This window comes from Colletes gigas, unplaced genomic scaffold, assembly GCF_013123115.1.
Source record: "Colletes gigas isolate AHSC1104 unplaced genomic scaffold, ASM1312311v1 Colletes_gigas_Sc00013, whole genome shotgun sequence".
NCBI lineage: Eukaryota > Metazoa > Arthropoda > Insecta > Hymenoptera > Colletidae > Colletes > Colletes gigas.
Window position 1 is genome coordinate 7,816,962 of NW_025106642.1, and position 23,103 is coordinate 7,840,064.

The window sequence follows — 23,103 nt, forward strand, 5'->3', positions numbered from 1 at the left end:
ATCTCATCGACCGTCTTCGCGATCCTTGAGTTCTTTGAAGGGGACGACCGGTTTCTTTGGCTGAATTTATTACAATTTTTATTTCATATTTTTGTCTCTTCAAGAAATTGATAGATCCTTACGAAAATAATTATACAGTTTCTTCAAATACTTGCAAATGTATGTGCAAAGTTTGAGGAGGCTATCGTTGACGGTGCTCGAGTAAAAAATTCACGAATGAACGCCTTATTTTAGTGTTACGGAGTAGAGGGGATTCTTAACCAAAAGCCGATGTTTGCTGCCTCCGTGCGTCCGGATGAAGAAACACCCTTTCAGAATCTTACCGTACGCATGTCCAAACACGCGATAAGGGGTAAATTCAGCGGAACGCGGTGCACGATTTATTTCCGAGGCAGTCGGTCAGCCGAAGAGCACGTTCGATAAAGCAAAAACGTGGTCAACGGACCGGCGTCGCTTTAATGCGGCAGCGGCCCTCCCGGCGAAATAAAAACGAGCAGAGCACGTATTTATCGCAGCGTGAATGCACTCCGGGAATCGACGATAAAAGCAAGCAGCCGAGAATACTTCTCGAGGGCCACGCGGACGCATTGTTCGCCCGATGATAACCCGACGACATTTAGCAGCGATAGGGTTCCCCTTTTATTGGTACCGTATTTCCGGCCGTGAGAGAAGCCACTACGGATGTTCCATTGTGAATCGATTTCCTACAAAATCGATCTCTTTCGAGCGATTCTTTTAACAAACCTACTACTTTCGACACAACAATCGCCGGTGTTTCTTTATGAAATTTTCAATGCAGCTTGTATTTTCACCATATGTTATACGGTTCGCGTTCCATGCAGAATTTTTCATATCGCGTACTGTTATCACTTTGGAACGTGTCGTTTTGCTCGTCGTTGTATCCGACGACTTTGCGCGGGTACTTTCGACGACCGTTTCCGGAGCGTGAAACGCGAAACGCTCCGTAAAGAGAGCAGAAGCCGGGGAAGTTTTCATAATTGCAGTGAATCCGAGCGAGGAAAGTTTCCCGCGGCATGGAAAGACCAATGAATACGAATCAGAGGACGCTCGACTTTTTAATTACAAGCCGTCTTCTACCGGCGTAAGCGATTTTCCGCGCTGCCTCGCATCGATCTTCGAGATGACTGGGGATAAATGGCTGCTTACGAAACTTGCGGAAGAAAGCAGATGCCGGGACGGGAAGACTCCGGTTAACTGGATGGGTGTGTAATTACGATTGTCTAATTACGTGGGTTCCCCGTTGTCTTCGTTTGTAATTAATGAGTACCAATTCCGCAAAGAAGCATCAGCTGACGGAACGCTGAACCAGAATGCGTGCTGATTTCGATGTTCCGAGTAAAACTTTGCGCTATCGCCAAGTTTTGTACGAAGTCGAGGACCCAAGTTTGCGCTTGGAACTACATAGTTTCGCCATAAATTTTGTCGGTGAAGTTCAAAGTAGCGTACAGACGATCAAGAATAGCTCCAAAACTTTCCCCTTTTTGGTACCACAAATTTGGAACTGATCTACAACCAATTTAAATTTTGTCAAACATTCGTTTGTTATATATTGCACCTGCATTCATAAAAAATACGTATTCAAGCGAGAACACGCACTATTCAAACTCTGAATTTGAGCTTTCAAACACTGAGGAACATTTTACGTTTAATTATTTCCCAAGAATTTTGCTACCCTTAACAATCAAGGTCCATTTGTCAACGTCTATTTTCAACGCTTTCTTTATTACTCGATGCTAAGTGGACAATTAAAAAAAGTATCTACTTTAGCGAATACAACGACAGGGCACAGTTTCTTTATATCGGCAGCGACGTCCAAATTAAAAGTTCAATTTCACCCTCTGCTCATTTAAAAGTCTGATTTAATCGTTCCCCGGGCCACTAAGATCACTCGCGAAGGATTGAATCGAATTTGTATCGCAAATTTTCTCACGCTAAAATTGATTCACGCCCATTTGTATTCGTGTCTATTCGCATGCAATATCCTCGTCCCTCATAATAGCGTTGTAATCGCTTTTTCTCAATAACGAGATTCTGACTTTTCATCGTTTCATAATTCCGCAGGCTGACGCGGCCGACCCGAGCGGAACGATGAATAATGAATCGAAGTTCGATCAGGCGAATTTGCATACGTTACCGCGTAAGGCGAAAACAATGGTCCTTTCCTTCCGCTTGCATGCGGTGAGTCACTTAACCGTTTTACGGAACGTGAAAGCCGAACGAGACACGCGAACAGTGGCGCATTATACTACACCAGAGACGAGGACAAGTTTTATTCCAATAATAAATAAATTAAATCAACGATACACCGATTCGATCCCGACGTTTGTTCGAACGAAACAATTAAATCCATAACTGTGGCATGGTGAAATACTCCATTATTTAAATTCCCGATAAAATGTATTTGACGTCGAGCTTGTAAGTGTAACTGAGCCCTCCCTAAGAATCTCTGGACTATCTCTTGGACTATTTGAGCATTTTCGCGAACGCAAGTTCGTTTTGTCATATCGTCGACTTTTTTTCGCGATTGTCATCCGTTATTTAACCGTTCATCAATAACTTCCATACGAGGCACGCTCCCTTTGTATTCCCTTCGCGTTTGCTCGCACGTTTCCTCCTCATTATTCTCCCGGTTCCGGCGACTCCACGTTCGTATGAAAAGTACATTCCGCGGGAATAAATGAAATTAAAATTTAAATTAAATTTGGTCTTCGAACCGCGATGCCGGAACGTTCCGTATATCACGGCGAAATCTAATATCGAGTTCATTATTCGTGTATCTCGCATCGAAATCTTCCCGTTTACCCCCATTTCCGCGTTAGCGAGTTTCGTTCGCGTAAATTATCCGGCGGTTCGATCGAAATTTGAAGAACCGCTCGCGCGCGCGCGCGCGCGGACCAGTTTATTTTCGAGTCGGCCCATTAAAATCCTCGTCCGGGTAAAATTGATCTCGTTGCAGAACGGAGACGATTGCAGGGCGGCCAATCCATTTCGATTCCCGACAAGATATTGCCCGGTCCGACGCGACTGACCATGCGGAACTTACCGGTGGTAGAGTTGATGAGAAAATAACCCTCCGGATTGCCACTGGTGATGGAAAAGGTGAATTGTTGGGGAGAGACGTCGCGATCGAACGCCCGTATCTGCAGAACGTTCACGCCCGCCGGTGAGTTTTCCGCCACGGACGGATAGTAGACCGGAACCTCGGTCAACGGGGTGTTGTCGTTCTCGTCCAACACCTCCACGTACACCTGAACAGAAACCGGCTGTGAATTATTTACGAGGCAACCGTCTCGGCGAGCGTGTAATTCGCGATGCGAAAAAAATTCGAAAAAAATTCGTCGCATGTCGCGAAATCGAAATCCATTGTCGCCGCGGCGTCCTTCGACCCTGACCGCCGCGGAATCTCGTTTACTCGAACCTGAACGAAGCGTTCAGCAAACACCGGACGCTAGACACAACACAGTCTTAATCTCTACACGATCGATTAAACGAAGTTCCGCAGCATCGAAAAGTTCTATTCAAATACAAAAAAGTGAAATAAATTCCAATCCTGCATCCGTGCATTATGAAAAATACGATTCATTTTTGGCGTACGAACCTGCAAACTCGAAGTCAGTGGCACCACACCGTGATCCTGGGCGAATACCGTCAGCCAGTATCCTCTCTTCGATTCCACGTCCAGCACGGCTCTGGTCCTGATATTACCTGGAGCACAAACACAGAGAAACGTTAAACCAAATCGAGCTTTCGAGTTGAAAAATTATATCTATTATTGATACGTGTTACGATTTGGAGGAAGACGACGATCGAGGAAGCCGACTTTTGGATTGTAAAGAAATAAAGTTTTGCGCACTTTTAGTTCAGTAGTTTTAATGTACACGAGCACACCCACGTATAAAAACTGTACACACGCGTCAATATAGCGGTCAATTGATGTCGGTTTGGTTTGGGAGGTTGTTGACAGACAGACGGTTCGAAGAGAACTCGTTGTACAACGGCCGTGCGAGCCGGAGCTGGTCGTAAAAATATTTTGGCACCAGAGACCGCGGATGTCGGTTTAATGAAACCGCGGGTCATTCGAAACAATATGCCAAAAGGCAAAGAATCACTGGCTTACGCGTTTCAGCAAACACTGTCGAAGTTTAGTTGCACCCTCTGGCAAATAAAAGGAAATCAGTATCGCGAAATGAGAGGGGTGAAAATCGCTGGGTACCTTTTCACCTTGTCGTTCGATGTCTCCGACGCAGGGGGTGTCGCCCAGCTGAATGGGAACAGATCGTTCACCGCGGGAGTAATAGAAAAAATGAGGGAAGGTAGAAGTTAAAAAAAAAAAAAAATATGAAGAAGGAGGGAAGTAGGTGGTATTACCACCTTGCAAGATAGCTGGCAACAAGGACCGATATGAAATGACGTGCACGTACGTGGCGAGTTGCCAGCCGTGAGCCCGGATAGAGCAAAAATTGGACTGCATTCCTGGTGTTAACACGTCGGGCACGCTGTTCCGCGTGTCTTCGATCGTTTTTGCGAGATTCCAGCAGCCTGCCGGCAGGCCTTTTTTTGCCCCGATATGTACCGTCAATGGGGGCCCACGGATTGGTTTATTGCGGTATTAATGTGAACGATGGGGGCCGATATCCGCGGCAACGGGCGGGGAGACGGCCATGGGACCCGATTAATTAGCAATCCGAGATGTTACGAACGGGAGCAGATGTAGATTGTAATCAAGATTACTACCGATTTGTTCTGTCAGTAATTACATCTTTAGATTTCGCCACTGCGTCTTCATTAATCCCAATCTTTCGCGTGCCCCCGGCCAAGCCGTTGGGCGTGCATACACCATCGTTCAAAAGTTTTGTTTCGTTTACTCGACGAGAGGGGAATCTGGATTCTTCGTATCTTTCGAGTTAATGTATATATATATAGAAAACTAACAATAAATAAATACTTTTATCTTTAGTCGATACGAGCAAGTCTTAAAACATCTTTCATTGTGTTTCATCTTTCCGTAAGCGGTGAATATCGCGAGCGATCCGATACTTTTGACGCGTAGTGTATATGTAGAGTATCGAGCTCGTAATTCCGCGATATCGATTAATTAACAAACCCGGGGGCGAAATTCAGCCCAGCGGGGGCCCGGTGGCGTCGGTGTTCGTGTTATTTATAGTCTCGTTTCGATGAAATTCACGGTCGTGGAATCGCGATCGAACGTACGGTTTTTCTCATTTCGTACGGACGCGTCGCGCACGCACGCGAACCGTGTGCGTGACGCGCAGATAGCGTCATTTAATTTTTCTATGATGCAAATTGGCGCAAGAAAAATAAAAAGGACTCGCGGTGATGCTCCTGCGGTCGTGAATTTAATCATCGAACACGCACGCGATAGTTCGTCCTTTTAGCGAAGACGAACGATTCCTGCCGCGATCCATTTTTACGACGACCTTTTTTACTATTGCTGATCAATGCACGAATACACAGGGTGGTTCCAGAAGCCCGGACAATCTCGTTTTCAAACGTAGGAGCAAAATATTGATACAGGGAAAAGGGTGGACACCTCTTTTCAACATCGATTCGGTTTGTAGAATTAATTAAGAGAAATCTTAGATCTGGGGATGCGAGACATTAAATAATATCGTGAGAAAGCGTCCAAATTTTGGAGCTATGAAAGTCTATAAAATCTAGATGAGACGTAGAGCTACATTCGAGACTGTCGTTGGTAGCATTTCCTGTGTAGATAAGCAGAGAGTCGTCCAGGCACAAAATTGACTGTAGCACAGAAGTAGAGCGAGATTGGACGAGGAGTGTGACAAGTGGAAAATTGCTGTAACTGGATGTCTGTTTCTTTGATACGAGGAGAATGACTCAAATCTAAATAGAAAACATCGCATGAATTTCGAACAGACCTGATAAATTTTCTAATAAACGTAAGCTTTTCGCGAACCAGCAGGCACGAAAAATTGAACTCGAAGGCAAGATTGACGTAATTTCCGTCAAAGTGTATATGTTACGAAAGAAATACTCGGAGGAGTACCTCACAGCCTTGCGAAACGTCTACGTTGTTGTTCCAATCCTGGAGGTAACCAGGCTGATAACATCCATCACTAAGAATTACGTGCTACACGTATTTCTTCGTGAAATGCTGCTGGTGTTTTTCCGTTCCACATATTTGCTCCAAAATGCCGGACATTTACCTTTAACAACTTCCTATTTGTCATTCACGTTCGTACGAACTTTATTGCCTTTAAGACCTGAATACATCCTCGAGGCTGATTTAACTTCTTATGGAGCATCTGGCGTGCACCATTTTGACGTCTATAGCCGACGAAATAAACAATGGGGTAGTTTGATTTTTAACTGGTTGTTAATATTTTTAGTTTTTAGTTTTCGTAATAATGTTCTAAAATAGCTGTCGTTGGAACGCTATACAAATATTCTCTGCTATTTCCTTAGAGTACTAAAACGCAACCGTATCTTAATTAATAACGAGGAAATTCTCGTCCGTAGCGCAGGATACCTCAACCCCAACGTCGGTGCGTTTCCCGCAGCGCACACGTTACACATGTTTTCGTTGCTCGTTCAGCAGTAGATGAGACCGATGTAGACACATGTTGAGTTTCATAGCGAGCAAGTGGGAGAATATATTAAATTTACTACCGCGAACGTGAGTTGTGCAGGGGTTTACAGCAACGCGTAACGGAAACTCGTCACCGGGAAGCCCCCCCAGACGCAGTTGTGTCCCAAAGGCGGGGACGGCCGTATTTCCTGCTCCAGTTTTTCACCGAAATAACGTTCCGGGTTCGATTTCTTTCAAACGTTCAACGCCCACGTGCATTTTTAGCGGGAAATCCATTTTCCGTGCCAAAAGACACGAGAGGAAAAGAGATCCGGATAGAGTCGAGTAATGGGATAAGTTTTCTGCTAAACATACTTTGCTGATCGAATTAAAATCAACGATTCTTGTTTACGGAGAACGAGTTTACCGTGTCTCGCGTATGAAACTGGCCGCAAAGTCATCGCGGTTGAAACCAACGTTCGAACGATGATTCACAGCCAGCAGGGAATTAGTTTTTCAACCCATCGACGTCGCTTAATTACAATATCGACTTCGTCCCGCTGTTTCCCTGGTGTTTCGGCGAGCCCCGTCGATCCGACGAGCAAAATCAACGCGTCTCAACCGCTACGTATCCGCAACTTCGAATAATCAACGTTGGTATCGAGTTTCTCTTCGCCTCGAGTTTGCGTCGGTCCCGGCAGCGCAATTCCAAAGTTGGCCACTCTGTCTTAACAGTAGAACGGCGAACGGTCAGAGGGCGAAACTCACGGTTTGCGCGCAAAACAATTGCCAGGTTGACAGCGCGAGGTTTGCAAATATACTGCCTTATTATCATTACCTAACCGCTTTTCTTCATCGAAGTTCGATGTTCCAACTAGGACGGTTGTTAACAATTATGACTAACAACGGAGTTTTCGAGAAATCGGTCCGAGCAAAAATCACAATCCTCTTGAAACCGTGTCTGTTCTTCCGAAATCTCTTCTACTTGTCTCTCAACTTATCCTTTCCCGAAGAGAGCTCTCCAACTTCCTGAGTGTTTGAATCCGATTCGTTGTTCGGAAACTTGCAGCAGCGACGGAAGGTATATAGTCAGGTTATTCTGCTAATTATCTGTCCCATTTACAAAACCGGGAACGACTTTAAAATCTCCGTGAATTCCACGACACGAACAGCTTTCGTTCCTGGAAGACTCGAGCGAGTAACATAGTCTCTATTCAGGACAACGTTCCAACAATCAAATATAGTTGGAGTTAAGATGAGTCCTCGAGCACATCATTTTGCCGTGAATCGATAAGTATCCCCATCGATCCTGTTACCACACATGGCGTTTTACAGCTAGCTGTAAAGTGACTCGTCCCGGGAAGCAATAGGAAACGTTACGTTGGAGAAATCAGCCGGCGGTTTGCATCGATTACCGTAGCCGAAGAGATGCTCGACGTATCACGTACCCCGAAGAATCTCCCATTCGTTTCGGCCAATTTAATCGTGGAAGTTGCAACGCGACGCGTTTCTAACGAGGCGGGGCATAATTTAGACAACCGCGTCGTAAAGCATTCGTAACAGAAAAGCAGCGGTTAAACGTTTCAACGGCGATCCGTGGCTGTAAACCGCGGTAAAAGTATCCGCGTCGTTCCAATCGCGAAAACGGAAACGAGAGATGCTAGCGATCAACCGTGAAGCGTATCAAATATTTAATTAAGCAAATTGAGAAAACGTACGTTTCTTTCGGAAAATCTTACATTTAGATGCAACCCATTAGATCGAAATTGGAATGTACCGTTCCTTTGGGCATAAATACCGCGAAGCTGTAATTTGTACATTCGCGTAGCTTCGAGAGATATGGAAATAAATAATTTATTGTACAACAAAAGCAGAACGGATCAAGAAACGATGGGAACGGGGAACTTCTTCGCCAAGCAGATATTTCGTAAAAGCGTAACGCCACCGACGAGAAACGTAAACTCTATTTCTGGGAGGGTATCTAGGAGCATCTGCGCCGGGCGTTTAAGATCCAGAATCGAACGCTTGACCGTTAACGTGTACTTTTCGAACAAACAGGGAACTTCGGTTTTTACAATTTCTTTTTCCGAGGGAACGCGCGGTGAAAGCGCTTTCTGGGTCAATGGCCGGCGAAGCAAGACCATCGCGGGTTCGAATAAATACCGCAAGCTAAAGACCAACACGACGAAAAACTGGTATCCCGTTAACAGCTAAGAGTTAAAGTGCACCTGCAACTCAAACGCGCTCGACTATTTCGTTTTCCCTGTCCGTCCATCGGCGGACTCGCCAAATACAATTAGCGGTACGATAACTCGTATCCGTTGGTGTGAAGTTCGCACGCCGAGGCGGCTCAGAAGGTGTCGTCGAACCTGGAGCAGACGCGGGAACCGTGAACGCTAAGAACCCCTCGAAGCTTTCGTGACGATCGTAAGACGAGTCGGGGATACGGCGAACGGTGTTTGGAGGAATCGCAAGAATCTCTCCGGTCGGTAATTTCGGCCCGACCTATCCCATTTCGTAAACGGCTGATGCCATTTGGCGTCCGAGGTCCGCAGAAACTTCACGGAAGAGTTACAGAATTCGTTTTCGCGGGGCTTTGAGCCTTTGTCCCAGTAACGATGGCTCTACTCGCCGGAAGCGCGGGAAGAACCGATCGATGAGCTTTCGAACGGAAAACTCGCAATCTTATAGTCGAACCTATCCCCCCGGCCTCCGCCCGACTCCACCCCCCAACTACCCCGCCTCTCTTGGCTACGGTGAATCGGCTTCTTTTCCTCCCCTTTCATTCTTTTATCGAATTCTATCTGTCTCCATCCACCTCATTTTCTCTCTGACATTTCTCGAGTTCCAGTCGGGAACTATGGCCGATCGTTAACCCAGATTCAACCCCGACACTTCAGACGCTTCCCCGTTACCAATGGTTCGCGAATGTATACGTCTTGATCGCGGAGAGGCACCCCGGACGCCGCGACTAAGAAGCTTCTGGTTGATCGATCTCGCGACGATGAATCGGGGGATCCCTCGGGAATCCGGCAACGAGGGCTTCGGTAAATATGCTCCTTTACGGGAGCTCGCGTCGGGAAACGCTACAAACGCTTCGTTTTCGACAATGGCTTAATTGTTTCGCGGGAAGCCGTACGGCGATTTGGAAAAAGGAATGTATTTGCTCGGAGACCAGGTTTACCCTGGCCTCCGAAAACGTAAAGTTTAATGTCTTCGTTTAAATGCTGGAACTTGTTACTCGAATAAGATAAAACGGGATACATTTTGCGTAATTTTGATGGACTTTCGTAATTGTTTGCTTCGTTATCGCTAAAATGCAAATATCGTAAGATCATTTCAAGCCAATTACCGGGGATATTACGTTTGGATATTCTGGATTCGAAACGACACTATAGAAAAGTGAAATCGTTGGTTTTTTGAATTGAAATGTCAAGTGCAGTCCTATCATAGTAAAACCATATTTAATTGGCCGTTCAAGGCCGAGAGATTGCCCCCATCGCGCGTTTAATTACTGTGCTACGATATTTCTCGGTTTTCGCTCCGCGTTCGTTGCACCCCTCGTTTGTTTTAATGACAGTAGAAAACAAATACAGGCAGCCAGCTAACGGAGCGAATATTCACGGAAGAAGAGTCAGGAAGTAAATATAGGAGTGCAAGAGAAAGGCAAGCAAGTTTGCTTGGAAGTAAGAAAACAAACGATGGTTGCACCTCAGTGACACTCTTTCTCTCAAGAAAGCCAAGGCCTATAGCGATCTATCGCAAGGAAGGAGGTAATTTGTGCCGTCACTCGCAATCAAAGAAACGGCCTTGAGCGACCAATTATGTCCGCCTCGTTTATATTTCCCTAATATTCCCGTAATATTCCGACATTAACGATCTATTATTGCGCCACTATTCTATTAATACTCCTATAGCGTTCCAGTAATATTCTATTACCGTCCGATTACAATCTGTTGGCTGCTCAACTCCACTGAAGGGTAAGCTTTTACTGCTATTCCCATAAACCCGCATATCGTACTCCTTGTCTCTCAAATACAAAGGCAAGTTTGACGTAAAACTGGAATACGTATTTAGCGTAGTTTATGATTCAAAAAGCGGCGTTGAGCAGCAAGTTAATTTAGTCATGACTTTAATTCCTTCTACAACTTATTGTTCGTTATCGTAATGTTTTAAAATACGCTTAAGGATTTTGGTAGTTAGAGAACGAAGGAGTTAAACGAAGCATTAAGCATAAAATTCGGAATAATTAAAATTATTTTGTTAAAATAAAATAGTATTATTTAAAGAGTTTCCTCTGTCGAATTGTCGTTCATCGAGAATGAGCAGCGTATTGTTCGACAGCTCTCGCCGTTGCGCTAGTACATTTCTGTACCGAGCGTTCTATTCGTCACAAAGGAAGTGCTTGCAACCAATCGCGCAAATTACTTCAGAGTCGCGACTGTTTATTCCGTCTACAATTACCGCGACAGGAAGCAAGTGGAATTCGTAACAGTTGCCGTTTCCTAGCCAGCAAATACATTTCCTTGGCATTAGTTTCTCGGGAAAGATGCATCGAGCACGCGCGATAGCATGGGTTACGCACGTACGTTATTACATCGCGCGCGTAACATATTCCGGAACATGCATAGAATGCTCGATAACGTTCTTATTATTCGATACAAAACTGCAAGTCGATGTACTTTCCCGACAATGGTGCTCGCAGAAGTTAATAGACTATTTTGTATTATCCTTCTCACCGACTAACATTGCTTTCCTTTTATCGATCCTCTGTTACTTCCTTCGAGCACTTTCAGGCTTGAAACGAACATGCATCGCTTATTTTTCTGTAACACGTTTCTACGAATCTTCGTCAATATACGCAGAGTGTAAAAATCAGTTGCTTTGGGTTCGATCCAGTTCAGGTTTCGAGTGTAACGTAATACCGACAAAATGACACTCGCATCGGTTAAAATGATAATGGTAGTTCACGGAGCCACTAGACTAGATCCGGCTCGATGTCGGTTTTGCCTGTCGTATCAATGTAATAGAACACCCGTATAACGTGAACAAGAGCAGCTGTTCAATTTTGACAGTTACCCACCGCCAGCTTCAATTTCTCTTGTTACGTTAACAGTAGATTACTGTCAAGTATAAGCTAACTGGTAGTTAATGTTCTAGCACTGGAAATCAATATGCATTCATCGAAATTAGGAATTATTTCGCTTGCAGTAGGGGAATTTTAAAAGTTATTTCTCAGCTTCTGTGCGTTCGTTATTCAATATCGCGTGCACTATGTTTACTCTTAAGAGCAAAACTCTCCATTAGTCGTTAGGCAAAAGACAGATGAGCTGGAATGTGGCTTTAGATGGCTCTGGTTAAGCCTGGACACACTCCTGCACGGTAAGAAACTTTCTCACGCTTAATGCTCCTCATTGTAGTTTAATCAATGCGGCAACCGCGGCGGTAGGGAAACCAATCGCCTTATCGTGCGTAAGAAGCTTTTACCACCCGAAGGTTCTATCGTGCAAACGAGCTTGCATTCGGGAAACAGCTTCTTAGAAACGGTGAGAGCTGTTTCCAGGCTATTAAGTAAAGCTTTAACACGTAGATTCAAGCGGGCATCGTGTTCTCGCCTCCGTTACGCAGCAAATATAAAGTCTATTATTTTTTCGAATCTAGAAACGCGAGAAAAACGATACGTTTTCTACGTAGAAACAGATCGAGAATGCCAATGTACAAATCAGTTTCCCACCGCCTGGGTTCTAGATGAAAGAAAATTAACAATTTCCTGGTGAAATTCTTGGAAACGGTGCCCTTTGTAAAAGCTGCGCTGCTCTTTGTCGCGTGGATTCTCGGAAACAAATAACGCGCTGTGCGATTTTTACGTCTCGTGGCGTTACTCGCTGGAGAAAGGGACGTGGAAGTTTGACAGCGAGGATAGAGAAGAGGGAAAAGAGCAAGCAGACGATAAATCGCTTAGAGATAAAAGCATCGCCGGCAGCTAGCAGCCGCGAAATAGACGTGCCAGTTCGATCGGATTCTTCCGCGCATTCCGGATTCAAATTACCGGGGGGCAAATTGTCATGGGTTCGATCGAAAACGCGTTTCCACGAAAAGCTTTTAACGATTAAAACCCAGGCGCTGGCTGGGCAAAGCCACCGCGCCGCGATCGTGCTATTGCGCGCGAAATCGGTGTAAACAAAGCTGGCAAAAGGCTTCTGTGTGCGCCGAGATTCTTTCTGGGACGCGCTACTTGGCTGCCCGTATTATACCAACTCAAACGTCCGTTCTGTTGAAACCATTTGCCGGCTGTTTGTTTGCATTCAAGGGATCGCAGGCGGCTCGCGCATTTGTTCGACAGATAGTTTTTATTAACCCCTTTACCATTCGCATATTTGCACGCTGAAAGGTAATTAAATACGCGAGGAATTGTTTGAATTCGATTTTTATCCAAACATTCCGCTCGATACGAGCTTTGTGCTCGTGATAATGCGGGACTGTTTGGTACCGTTCCCGTTTCCTATTTATTCGAAACTTTCAATTTGGAAACAATTGTTGACAGATCGTACCGTGGAAATAATACAGCTGTCGAAGTAATAATAATAATAATTCTCTCGAGCAGCTCGTTCATCCATTGTGTTCTTCCAAAACCAAAATTACGTTCTTGTCTGAATTTGGTAAAGCTCTGCGAAACGGTGCCTCGAGTTCCCGTTGAAATCCGGTTCCGCGTACAGAACATCCGTACCGGAAACGCATGCGTTCCTGCCGCATACCCTTTCTTTCGATCGAGTCATGTAAATCGAGTTTAACGACCCCGTCGAGTACGTGCATTCTTGAGAACATAATCAATGGCGGCTTCCCTGTCGGAATTTCTGGCACAGCGGGACTCCATCAACGATCAGTCGAGTGTCTTATGAATCGTAAAATTCCCGTGTCGGCAATTTCCACCCTTTATGACGGGATTTTATGGCCACGATACGTGGAATCATTTTCAACTCTTCTTTTGGAACTGGTATTTTCACGCACGGATCAAAATCTAACGTCTTTCGTTACAAACACATTTTAACGAATTATCGAATATAGAAATATACTACATTATTCGTATCTGTCATTGATAATAAATTATTACGCTTGTAACGTAGATTATGTAATTGCTAAACAGTCCACGAACTCTGCAGAGCCAAAATCAAATCAAATCAAATAAAGGGTATCGTAATCAACGATCTGTCGCGCTCCACTTTAATAAATTTCGCAATCTACCATCGACACATTTCTAATGCAATTGAACGCAGAAACCTATATCGATACTATCGACACCGATTTCCATATTGTCTTTCCATACTGTCAATCATGCAACTCTCATCAACAAGCTCCGAACTATGGGCGTTCGAGGCTACGCGGATTTCCAGCTATCTATCCGACACATCATCGCTGGGAAAGTTTAATAATAGCTTAGCCAGTCTTGTTAGTATTCTATCCGATGTGCTATTTCTGATCACACCTATTTAATCTATTTATAAACAACATTGCTGTAATTTTCACTGAAGTTTTATAGACTATTGTTCGTGACTCCTCGAACTCTACGAGCTAACTTTTGCTAATAACGATATAAAAAAAAAAAAACAGTTTATTTAGTAATCTGTAGTAATTATATCTCGAGCTATCGGTTAGATTAGGATTGTCCGTACGAGCCGTATATCGGTGAGGGGCCAGATAGATTCGAACGAATTAACCGAAGTAAAATTAACAGCCGGCGAAATAAGGTCTGCTATCTCATCGGAAGCACATTCGACCTCTCTTCGTTAAACCTAAATTACTCGACGCTATACTGGTGCCGGTGGGAGCTCCGTAGCTCCAGGAGCCACGATTCTCATAAAAATCCTTCGTCTCCTCGTTCGATCTTTAATTAGATCGAACTGGTCCCGTATCGCCGCGAATATAAATTATCGCTCGTTGTTCGTTCTTTGGTTCGTTTCGTACCGATTCACGAATTCGTGGTACGTTCGACGACCCGGGAAGGCAACCTGTACCGATCTAAGAAAGTCGTAGCGAAGGAAGGGGAAGCATTTCCCGTCGGGTTGCCAGAGTAACGAAGGAAAAAGAGCTTGCCAGCTATGAAAATACCTATCAGAATCACTCTCGGGAACGTCGTTATTCCCCTATAATACGAGAACGCTTTTCTGTCGACGACGTACAAAGTCGGTTACCGGGAATTATGTCGGGTATAGGATGCCACGAGGTCCGCCTTCGTCGTGTACCGCCCTCGTCTTCTTTGTTCTCTTTCGTCGTTCGGAAGCCAATACCTCCAGTCATCCGCGCGTTTCCCTTCGCCAGGATCCTTCGTCGAACCGATCTGGCAAAATGTTATCGTCCGCAGTTAGGCAGCAACTTCTCCCCCAGACACGAATATTCCTTCTTCTTATTCTTCTTTTTTGTCCGTCGACGTCTTTTCTTCGTCTTCTTACGCGGGAAATTTTCCCCGACGTTTGTCAACTCTACCCACCCCGATAATCAATTTTCAAAACGGTACAATTTTAATTCCAGACAATTCCGTAAAGTACGCGACATAAATTATACAAATATAGACGACGTTTGCCAGAAAGACCATCCGTAAACTCGGCATCAAACTGTGTTTGAACGAAGTTACCCACTCGACGCCCTTTGGCGCGCTTCTTCGGCAAATCTACTTGGAAAAACGTTACGGTCCACAGTTAGCAACTTTTCCACCAGACACAAATATTTCTTCTTCATCGTATCCTTCAATTTTATCGCGGGAAACTTCCGTCGAGAGTTGTCAAGTCTTCCCTTTTGTAAATCAGTTTTCGAACCGGCATACCCGTTACCGCTCACGAAGTAAACTCGGTACACTCGGTGCAAACGATTCGTATTTACGCGGAAGCGCGAAAAGCGCAAGCAAGGAAAGGCATCCCCCACCTAGGAGCGTTTCGACTTCTTTCGCACGTCCATCTTGCGCATCGTCGATCCCCCTCGATGTTGATAAACGCTTAGGAGGGGATCTGTTCCCCTCGCGCGATTTCCGGTGTCGTTCGTGGTACACGGTATGGACAGAATCGCTCGAACGGAGTGTACACAAATACAGTTTCGCTGCAAAGTAAAGCGCGGAGATGAAGTCTTCATGCTCGTTTACTCTCGACGCGCTCTACGATTATTTCGAAAAGCTGGAACGAATTCTTCGCAACAAGCACGACGAACGGAATGTTCTCGAGGTTTTATTTTTATTTTCCTTACGGTTTTCCCGCTTACACTGTTGATTCCTGCAGCGACGAATTTACACGTTCGCGAACGTAGCTATCGTGGTTCGAGGTTTGCCGAACTAAAAAAAAGAATTTCCGAGATACCCAACGTAACGTTTCGATTCTTCCACGGCAAAAATTGCTTCTCTTCGCGAACGGGGCTCGGAACACGCTTCAATCTTTCCTCTTTATCGCGTAGTTCGATTCGAAGGAGCGAGAGATAAGTGGAGGAGAGCCCGAAGGAAAGTGTTGCCCGGTTTTCGCGTGGGAATTAGGGTCGATCGAGTTTCCGTCCGCGCGCTGGGAAACGCGTTTAGAAAATAAAGCGTCCGGTTGATCAAGCGTCCGTGTAATGGGCGTTGAGATAATTGAGGTTCCAGCAGCATGTACTCGGGGAAGGTCCGTACGGGCGAGAGAATGAAAAAAGAGAAAAGTAAGGGTGTCAATAACACGAAGCAACGGGCACGGGATGGGACAGAGGGAAAATTGCCTGATTACGGAGCGGAGAGGAGTTCTGTGTCTGTTAAGAGTCGCTCGGTGAATCCCATGCTCGGGTAACGGCGTTCATCAAGGTGCAATTACGCTGTCCTCCGAGTGGTTTTTAGCCGGTACCGAAATTTTCTTCGTTTTATGACCGGACGATTTCTCTCTGTCTCCAGCCTCGCATTCACAGTCTGCTTTATTCCCTCGTTTCTCCTTTTCCTCGCCGGGAACGAACTCTCGCTCCTAGCGGCGGTCAACGCTCACGAAAATAACGCTTCGTTTTCACGTATGAAAATTAAACGTTGATCGGTAACACGGTTCAATGTTTGTGAAAAGACCGACCGTTATAACGTGAAAATCTAGTCTGTGCCACGGTTCGTTCGGAAAATCGACTATATTTAAAATTGATAGCAGAACTATGTTTCCAATCATCGGAATGTTACCTTCCATCGTGTCAAATGGAGAAAAATTACATGGTGCGGAGTGTACGAATTTAGTACCCTACAATTTTCACTTTCGTTTCGCAGAAATGGACCCTTTTCATCGCGCCGGGTTCACATTTATGCAGGAAGGGTTGGAATGCGAGATTTTCCAGGCCGCGGGCGGTGCATGCAAAGAAAACTCGTTATGCATGCGATCGCGCGATATCGAACATCAAACTGAAAAGGTCTTATGGGCCATGCGCGCGTTTTACGCTCACTCGGGGTACGTGAAACTGCCCCGGCCGGAAGCGGTCAACGAACGTGTCGTAAAGGTGGAAATTCTGGGTGGAACGAGGGTCGTGCGACTATTTGCGAGTCGCGAGGTAGTTAAAGGGTGTCGTTGCGAGAATAGGAGAACGGGAAATCGGTCGAACCAATTTTATTTCGTCACACGGGCTCGAGAGTTCGTCGTTTTACGCGCGTACGATCGACGTTGCGAGCTTGAAAATTTCGAGGCGGGAGTTGCCTCACAGCCTCCGGGAAGACTCGGGATCGTTAACATTTCATGGAATAACAGAAAAGTAGGAAACGTCTTACGCCGGATGCAACCCTGCCATTAACCAGTTTCCCGGTTCGTTCGATGTTTAATCGCGATCCCTGTTTTGCACAGGGATTATATACTTCGTCTCGTTCTTTTCTCTTTTACGTTTCTTGCCTTTTATACGAATTCCTCTTGAACGACTCGGGCGATTTCGATCCTCGAAGGGGATCGGGTAACTTCGAATTCGTGGAAAATTTACGCAGTGCCAGGCGCATAATAAAGTCGCGGGCCGCTCCTCTGCCGTTGGCGGTGTAAAAATATTAACTCGACTTCTAAAGAACTTTGATAAAGATGAGGAACGGCATCAATAAAGCATCGGAACCTCGGGAATCTTCGCCGGTTCGGAAGCTTAATTCTTCGACCGTTTAATGCCTGCAAATTGACTCGTGAAATATTATCAGCGAGCAAATTGCGCGGAAAATTCGATATAATTGCGATTCTTTTTTTTTTACGGTTTAAAAGATCTCGGCGTAATGATGATAACGATTCGTGCAGAAACTTTAAATTGAAATTCTTCGGTTAATTAACATCGCGAGAGAAAAATAAGGAGTTGCGAAATCAGCGCAAAAGAATAAAAATTTTTATCTAATTTACGTAGCTTCGAGTTAAATCACGAAACGTTCGATGTTTCTTCTTCGCTAATTGTTAACTTGTACGGGTGGATTTCGATAGTGTCCAAGAGGATACCACGAGCAAGAAACCTCGCTGTAAAAAAAAAAGATCCCACAGTTAATCCGGTACGGAATCCTCCGAAATTCAATGCAGCACCGCTTAAATCCCCAATGCGCCGTGCAACATCTCCAAGAAACAAATTGCAGAAGAATCCTGTAATTCCCTTTGCCCTGTAATTCGCCACGAATGCTTGTGAAATGTAAATAACACGATCAAGCTCCAGATCAATGAACCTTCTACTCCTCGCGCAGCGCTTCTGTAGAGTCTAATATTCGTAGATCACATTATGAGCGCGAGGCACGAGAACTCCAAATAGTATGGATCTAGGGTACGAGTTAAATATTCCGTTCGAAAACACCTGAGATGGATTTCGATCTCCGAAGCGACTTCATCTACATAGAAATCGTTGGATTATTATCATTGGACGGTTCCTTCTTCTACCGTTTCATAAATCTGACTCCATACTTTCGGAAATAATTACGGTGCTGGTAATTGCTTTCGTGCGTATTCTTGTTCAGATTTACTCCATCGAATCTTTTAAACGAAACCCTGGTTCTTCTAATATTCCTATTTCGTGCTTATTCGTTTCCCCGTTGTGGAGCAACGGTTTTCCCCTCGATATTCCACGACATTAAGACATCGTGGACGGAATGGCCGCGGCGTTCGACAGTTCACGGACTCGTGTAATCCTCCGATTCAACCCTTTCCACGGTGGCATCGCGTGCATGGACGCCACCGGGCATCGGGGCACCGCCACCGAGATTCCACGGTACGGACGAGGACACGAGAGCATGTCGGGCTTCCGAGAAACGTGTTCCTCGCGTGTGATTGATAGCGCGCGTCTGACGTGACACGTGCTACACGTACCACCTTTTGCCAGGAGAGGAGAGCCGGTCGAAACCGTGGCCATCGCGGCGCTCGTGTAATTTCGCCGGACACGGGCAATTGTCTCGGGAGCCTACCGGCTCCGAACGGAATCAAAAGGGCCGAGGAAGGGAGGAACGGCCGTGGGAGGCAACGAGAGAGAGAGACGACCGAGATTATATCGCGACAAGCTGGCCGGGACGTGTTCTACAAGGCTGGTTTCGGCATTGTCGCGGGAAACTTATGTAATTGTACGAGGAAACAGCGTGCACGCGTTTTTACGCGAATTCTGTGGCTTCGCCGCTTCGAGAAACCCACCCGGATACGATCTCCCCCGGAGAGGGCAGATCGCCTCACGATGTTGTAGGAAGCTGTGGGTAAGCGGTTCTTAAGCTAAAACGCATGTGGCTGTGCCTTAGCGCGCGTAAATCGAGGGGAGGTCAACGACGACGATAGGATAGTTGACCAACACTCCGAAAATTGAGAATTCTTTTTCCAAATGGGTTTGTAGCTGCATCGCGGATTAGACCACGGTAACTTTAACGAATTTCCATTTTTATCTCGCCTCTTTCAGCGTCAAGACGGATACGTTTAATGTTTCGAATACAAGTTCGCTGGAAGCGATCGAGGCGGTAGAAGTTAGGCAGAGAGTAGGGGGCCTTCGCTTCTGGAAGTTCTTCCTCCAGCCAAATCGATTTTATCGTTTAGCAAACTTTAAGTATGGCTATGTCAGTCCAATTCAGGCGCAGATCTAATACCCCCGACTAAATTAACTCTTTCTACTGGCTGTAATCAAATCAGACCAACTTGGACTCGGATCTGATTCTTCCAATTAAACTTATCCGAATATAACACTTAAAAATTTACTCCAGCCTCGCTCGGACTTAGACCGAACTAAACAACTTCTGTCTAATTGAGATCAATTTGATCTAATCGTACGGAACTCCAACGAGATTCGAGAATCGTGATCTTTTTCTTACGCATTATCCTTTAATAGTTTCTAATTTATGCCAATATTTTCATATCTCTGAGACGGTTAGTAACACTCGTGTAAATAACGTGTAATAACATTTCGTTACGCAAGTCGATTTTTTTTTATCAGAACTGGCCAACTAAGGTTTTGATTAACAAGCCATAAGCGATAACTGGATTTACTTGTACACGGAACATATCGTAATTCACTGAAAACTCTCGTAATACTTGTTCTCCGCTTGTGCAATCAAACGTGAGTGACACTATCTCGCATTGGTCATGATCAATATTTGTCAAGACATCGATAACCTGATCGAATACCCTTTCCTTCTGTCAACCAATGCGTATCGCTGCAATACGAGCTGTTTTATAGTCGACCATACTCTGTATTGGATAAATTTATGCAGCTGCTTAATCGTTAAATTGTTTGCTCGAATATAACAAGAGGGTGTTTCTTACGAATAAAAAAGATCCTTTCGTTCCGATGTTTGCCTTCGATCCATCTCTGAAGTTGCACCCGGATTAACGTCACTCTACTCGCGCGTATTCCCTTGGTCGACCCTCGTGTCCGAACGGACGAACATAACTACTTTTTAGCATAGTTAACAGAATCTTTCGGACGTGCGTGGCCGACGATATCAACTTACCATTTGACCCATCCGCGGTTCCCTGGATCGGGATCCTTGGACGCGTTTCTAACTCCAGAGGCAGGCGTCGTAGCCGATCAAGTCCGGCAAGTTTATTCTGTCGTAATATCGAACAGGACGAGCATGCTCGTTCAGTCATCCCGTGTTCGGCTCTCATACCAATTAAAGTCATCCAATCCCGCCGCTAGGGGCTCCGTTAATTAAAAGTATCCCGGGCGAATACGTTTTCACCGCGGTTAAATTGATTTTGCTACGAGTCGCGACGAAACGGTTCAACGTGCAACAAGGAAATAAAAAAATAGCCGAGTGGAAAACGCGGCGAAAAAACTTATGCGAAATGAGAAACGAAACGCGTCAAAGGAACCGCTGAGGACCCGACGATCGACAAATCGACCAATCGAAAACCTGTCTCTTTCCTTCTGACCTACATGCTGCTCTTCATTAGTGGCGACGCTTGCCTCCGACTTATAATTATATTTCGCCCATGTTTTTACATCACGAGACGCGATACGACACGGCGCCAAGCACCGTTGTGAAATTTCGAGTTGGTTTATTTGTTGCATCCAGCTAACATAAACGCGCGTCTCGCCTGTTTTAAATGTCGTCAATTTTAAGCACAGTTTCTTTGAAAAGTTCGATAATTGGGGGCCGTGAAAATAACCGTTTTCGAATTTCCACTAAATCTTTATCGAACTCCCAACAGTTCCAATAACGAAACGCTGGGCAATCGGAAGGTCTGCCTTCCAATTTTCCAGTCGTTCACGCACGTCCACCGACCGTGTCGTTTATTCCCTCTTTTCTAGCGCGAGGCGTCACCCGGTCGTTCGTTTGTCGTCAAAAAGGGGAGAATCGTCAAAAGGAAAAAGGATTTAGTGAGGGGATCGAGAGGAATGCCTCGACAAAGAAATCACACTGAGCGGAAAAGACACATTTCAGCGCGTGAAACGGATACGCAACAACGTGAACGAAATATCGAATCATCTCTTTACCACTTTCACGCTCGTTCGACGGGTTTACCAAATCTCACACAGCCCCCTTAAATGGAATAAAAATTAACTCCAAAGACATCCAATGGTATATACAAATTGTTTCGTTCACAGAAATTTATTAATAAACGTAATTATATAAAGTTTTATTTGATGTTAGTCATTGCGCGGACACTTTTTACTCTCGCTGTATATTTTCCACGGTTAGGTTCACGGATCCGCGCGTTCAAACGTTTCGCGTTATTGTGATCGTACTCGCGCGCTCTGGTTTTTCTCCGCGCTTGTTTAATTCGCTAATTAGGAGAAGCCGTTCCGTCGACTTCGATCCAATTAAGCGATAAAAACTGTAACGCGAATAACGTACGCGACAGAGGTGGATTTTTATATTTCTCTTTCTGCTTCTCCGAGTCAGACGGTTTCGTATTGTTTATTCATTAGCCAGCTGCCTGGGTTTATCGAGGTGTTAAATTGAAATGTTAATTATGAAATTAAGTTCGGTCCCCCCCCGCGACGCGTTTTTCAGCCGTTGCATCGATTCACGATATTTCCTAGGCTAGTGTACACGTTTGGGTCTATCGACTCGAACGTTTCGCTGTTTACAGACTTTAGTACGGGACGTATTTTTCGGGCGTTAGCCGTATCGGCGTCGGAATCAGAGTCGGTAATAACGCTAACAGTAACTGTAGACCTTCCGCTCACGCCCGAGGAACGGTAAGCGAGAAAGTGGAATTTCACGGGAGCCAAATTGTTCAATCCCGGGCGAAGAAAGGGCACGACATTCAGAAAAGTTCAGGGAACAATGTCCGTACGACGCGGAAGACGCCGCGCTTTCTTTTCGCCGTATAATTCGCAGATGTTACCGTGCGCCGTTTACGAGGGGATTCAGCGTAGGGTATCGCGTATAAGGAGATGAAACATGAAAGGCGGTTAAGCTGACAGATGAAGAGGATCGTGTCCGGTTAAGAAGCTACTGTTCCGACCACTCCTATTTCTTGGGTGGCCCTTTAAAGTGGCTCGTCCCAGCTTTCAGCGATGCATCGCTCCCGTGCCCTTTCTCCCTTCGAAGATTTGCACGGCCGAATCACGACCGATGCCACAGCCGCACGAACGTCGAACAGCAAACCGCACGAAATAAGAGAAAACACGCTGGATACGCGCCTCGCCACATAAATTATACCGTTGCGAACGCCGGGTTACAACGTTGTCTCCTCCGCCTTTTCTTTATTTCTTCCATTTCTGGTTACAGCGACGATATCAGTTATCTATTTCTTCGTCGCTTCGCTGTGCTTCAAACTTTCCTGGCAATTTTACAACTCCGGAATTCGTGAACCCCGACCCTCTTCCACTTCCAAACGCGTCACCAGTTCTTACAAGTCTTTTCCTTTTCTCTTTTTACTTTCCGATCTGCGAATTTCAAAGAAAATCGGTTTATTCGCGTAACAATGTTATCGGTAAAATTATTTTTGTACCAAACTTAATAATAATATTTCCGTGATTTCCGTCGAGGGGATCACGACGTCGGAGGATGATATAATGAAACGTTTCCGGAAAGATTATCGCGAGATTCGAAGAACACGGAGCCTCCGGAATCCCGTGAATTATTGTAATAAGCATTATCGGAAGAAACGAGGCAGTCGGGCCGTTCGAGA

The 23,103-nt window shown here is 45.3% G+C and overlaps 1 protein-coding gene across 1 annotated transcript in view; it reads right to left on the reverse strand.

The window, feature by feature from the left end:
* The window catches only part of LOC122399434 (fat-like cadherin-related tumor suppressor homolog), a 314,643-nt gene that overhangs the window by 52,453 nt on the left and 239,087 nt on the right, over window positions 1-23,103 (reverse strand). The window contains exons 4-5 of the mRNA XM_043400114.1: window positions 3,620-3,726; window positions 3,065-3,269 (exon numbers count right to left, since the gene is read on the reverse strand). Of these exons, the coding sequence (XP_043256049.1) occupies window positions 3,065-3,269; window positions 3,620-3,726 (312 nt within the window). The remainder of the gene's footprint in view (window positions 1-3,064; window positions 3,270-3,619; window positions 3,727-23,103) is intronic.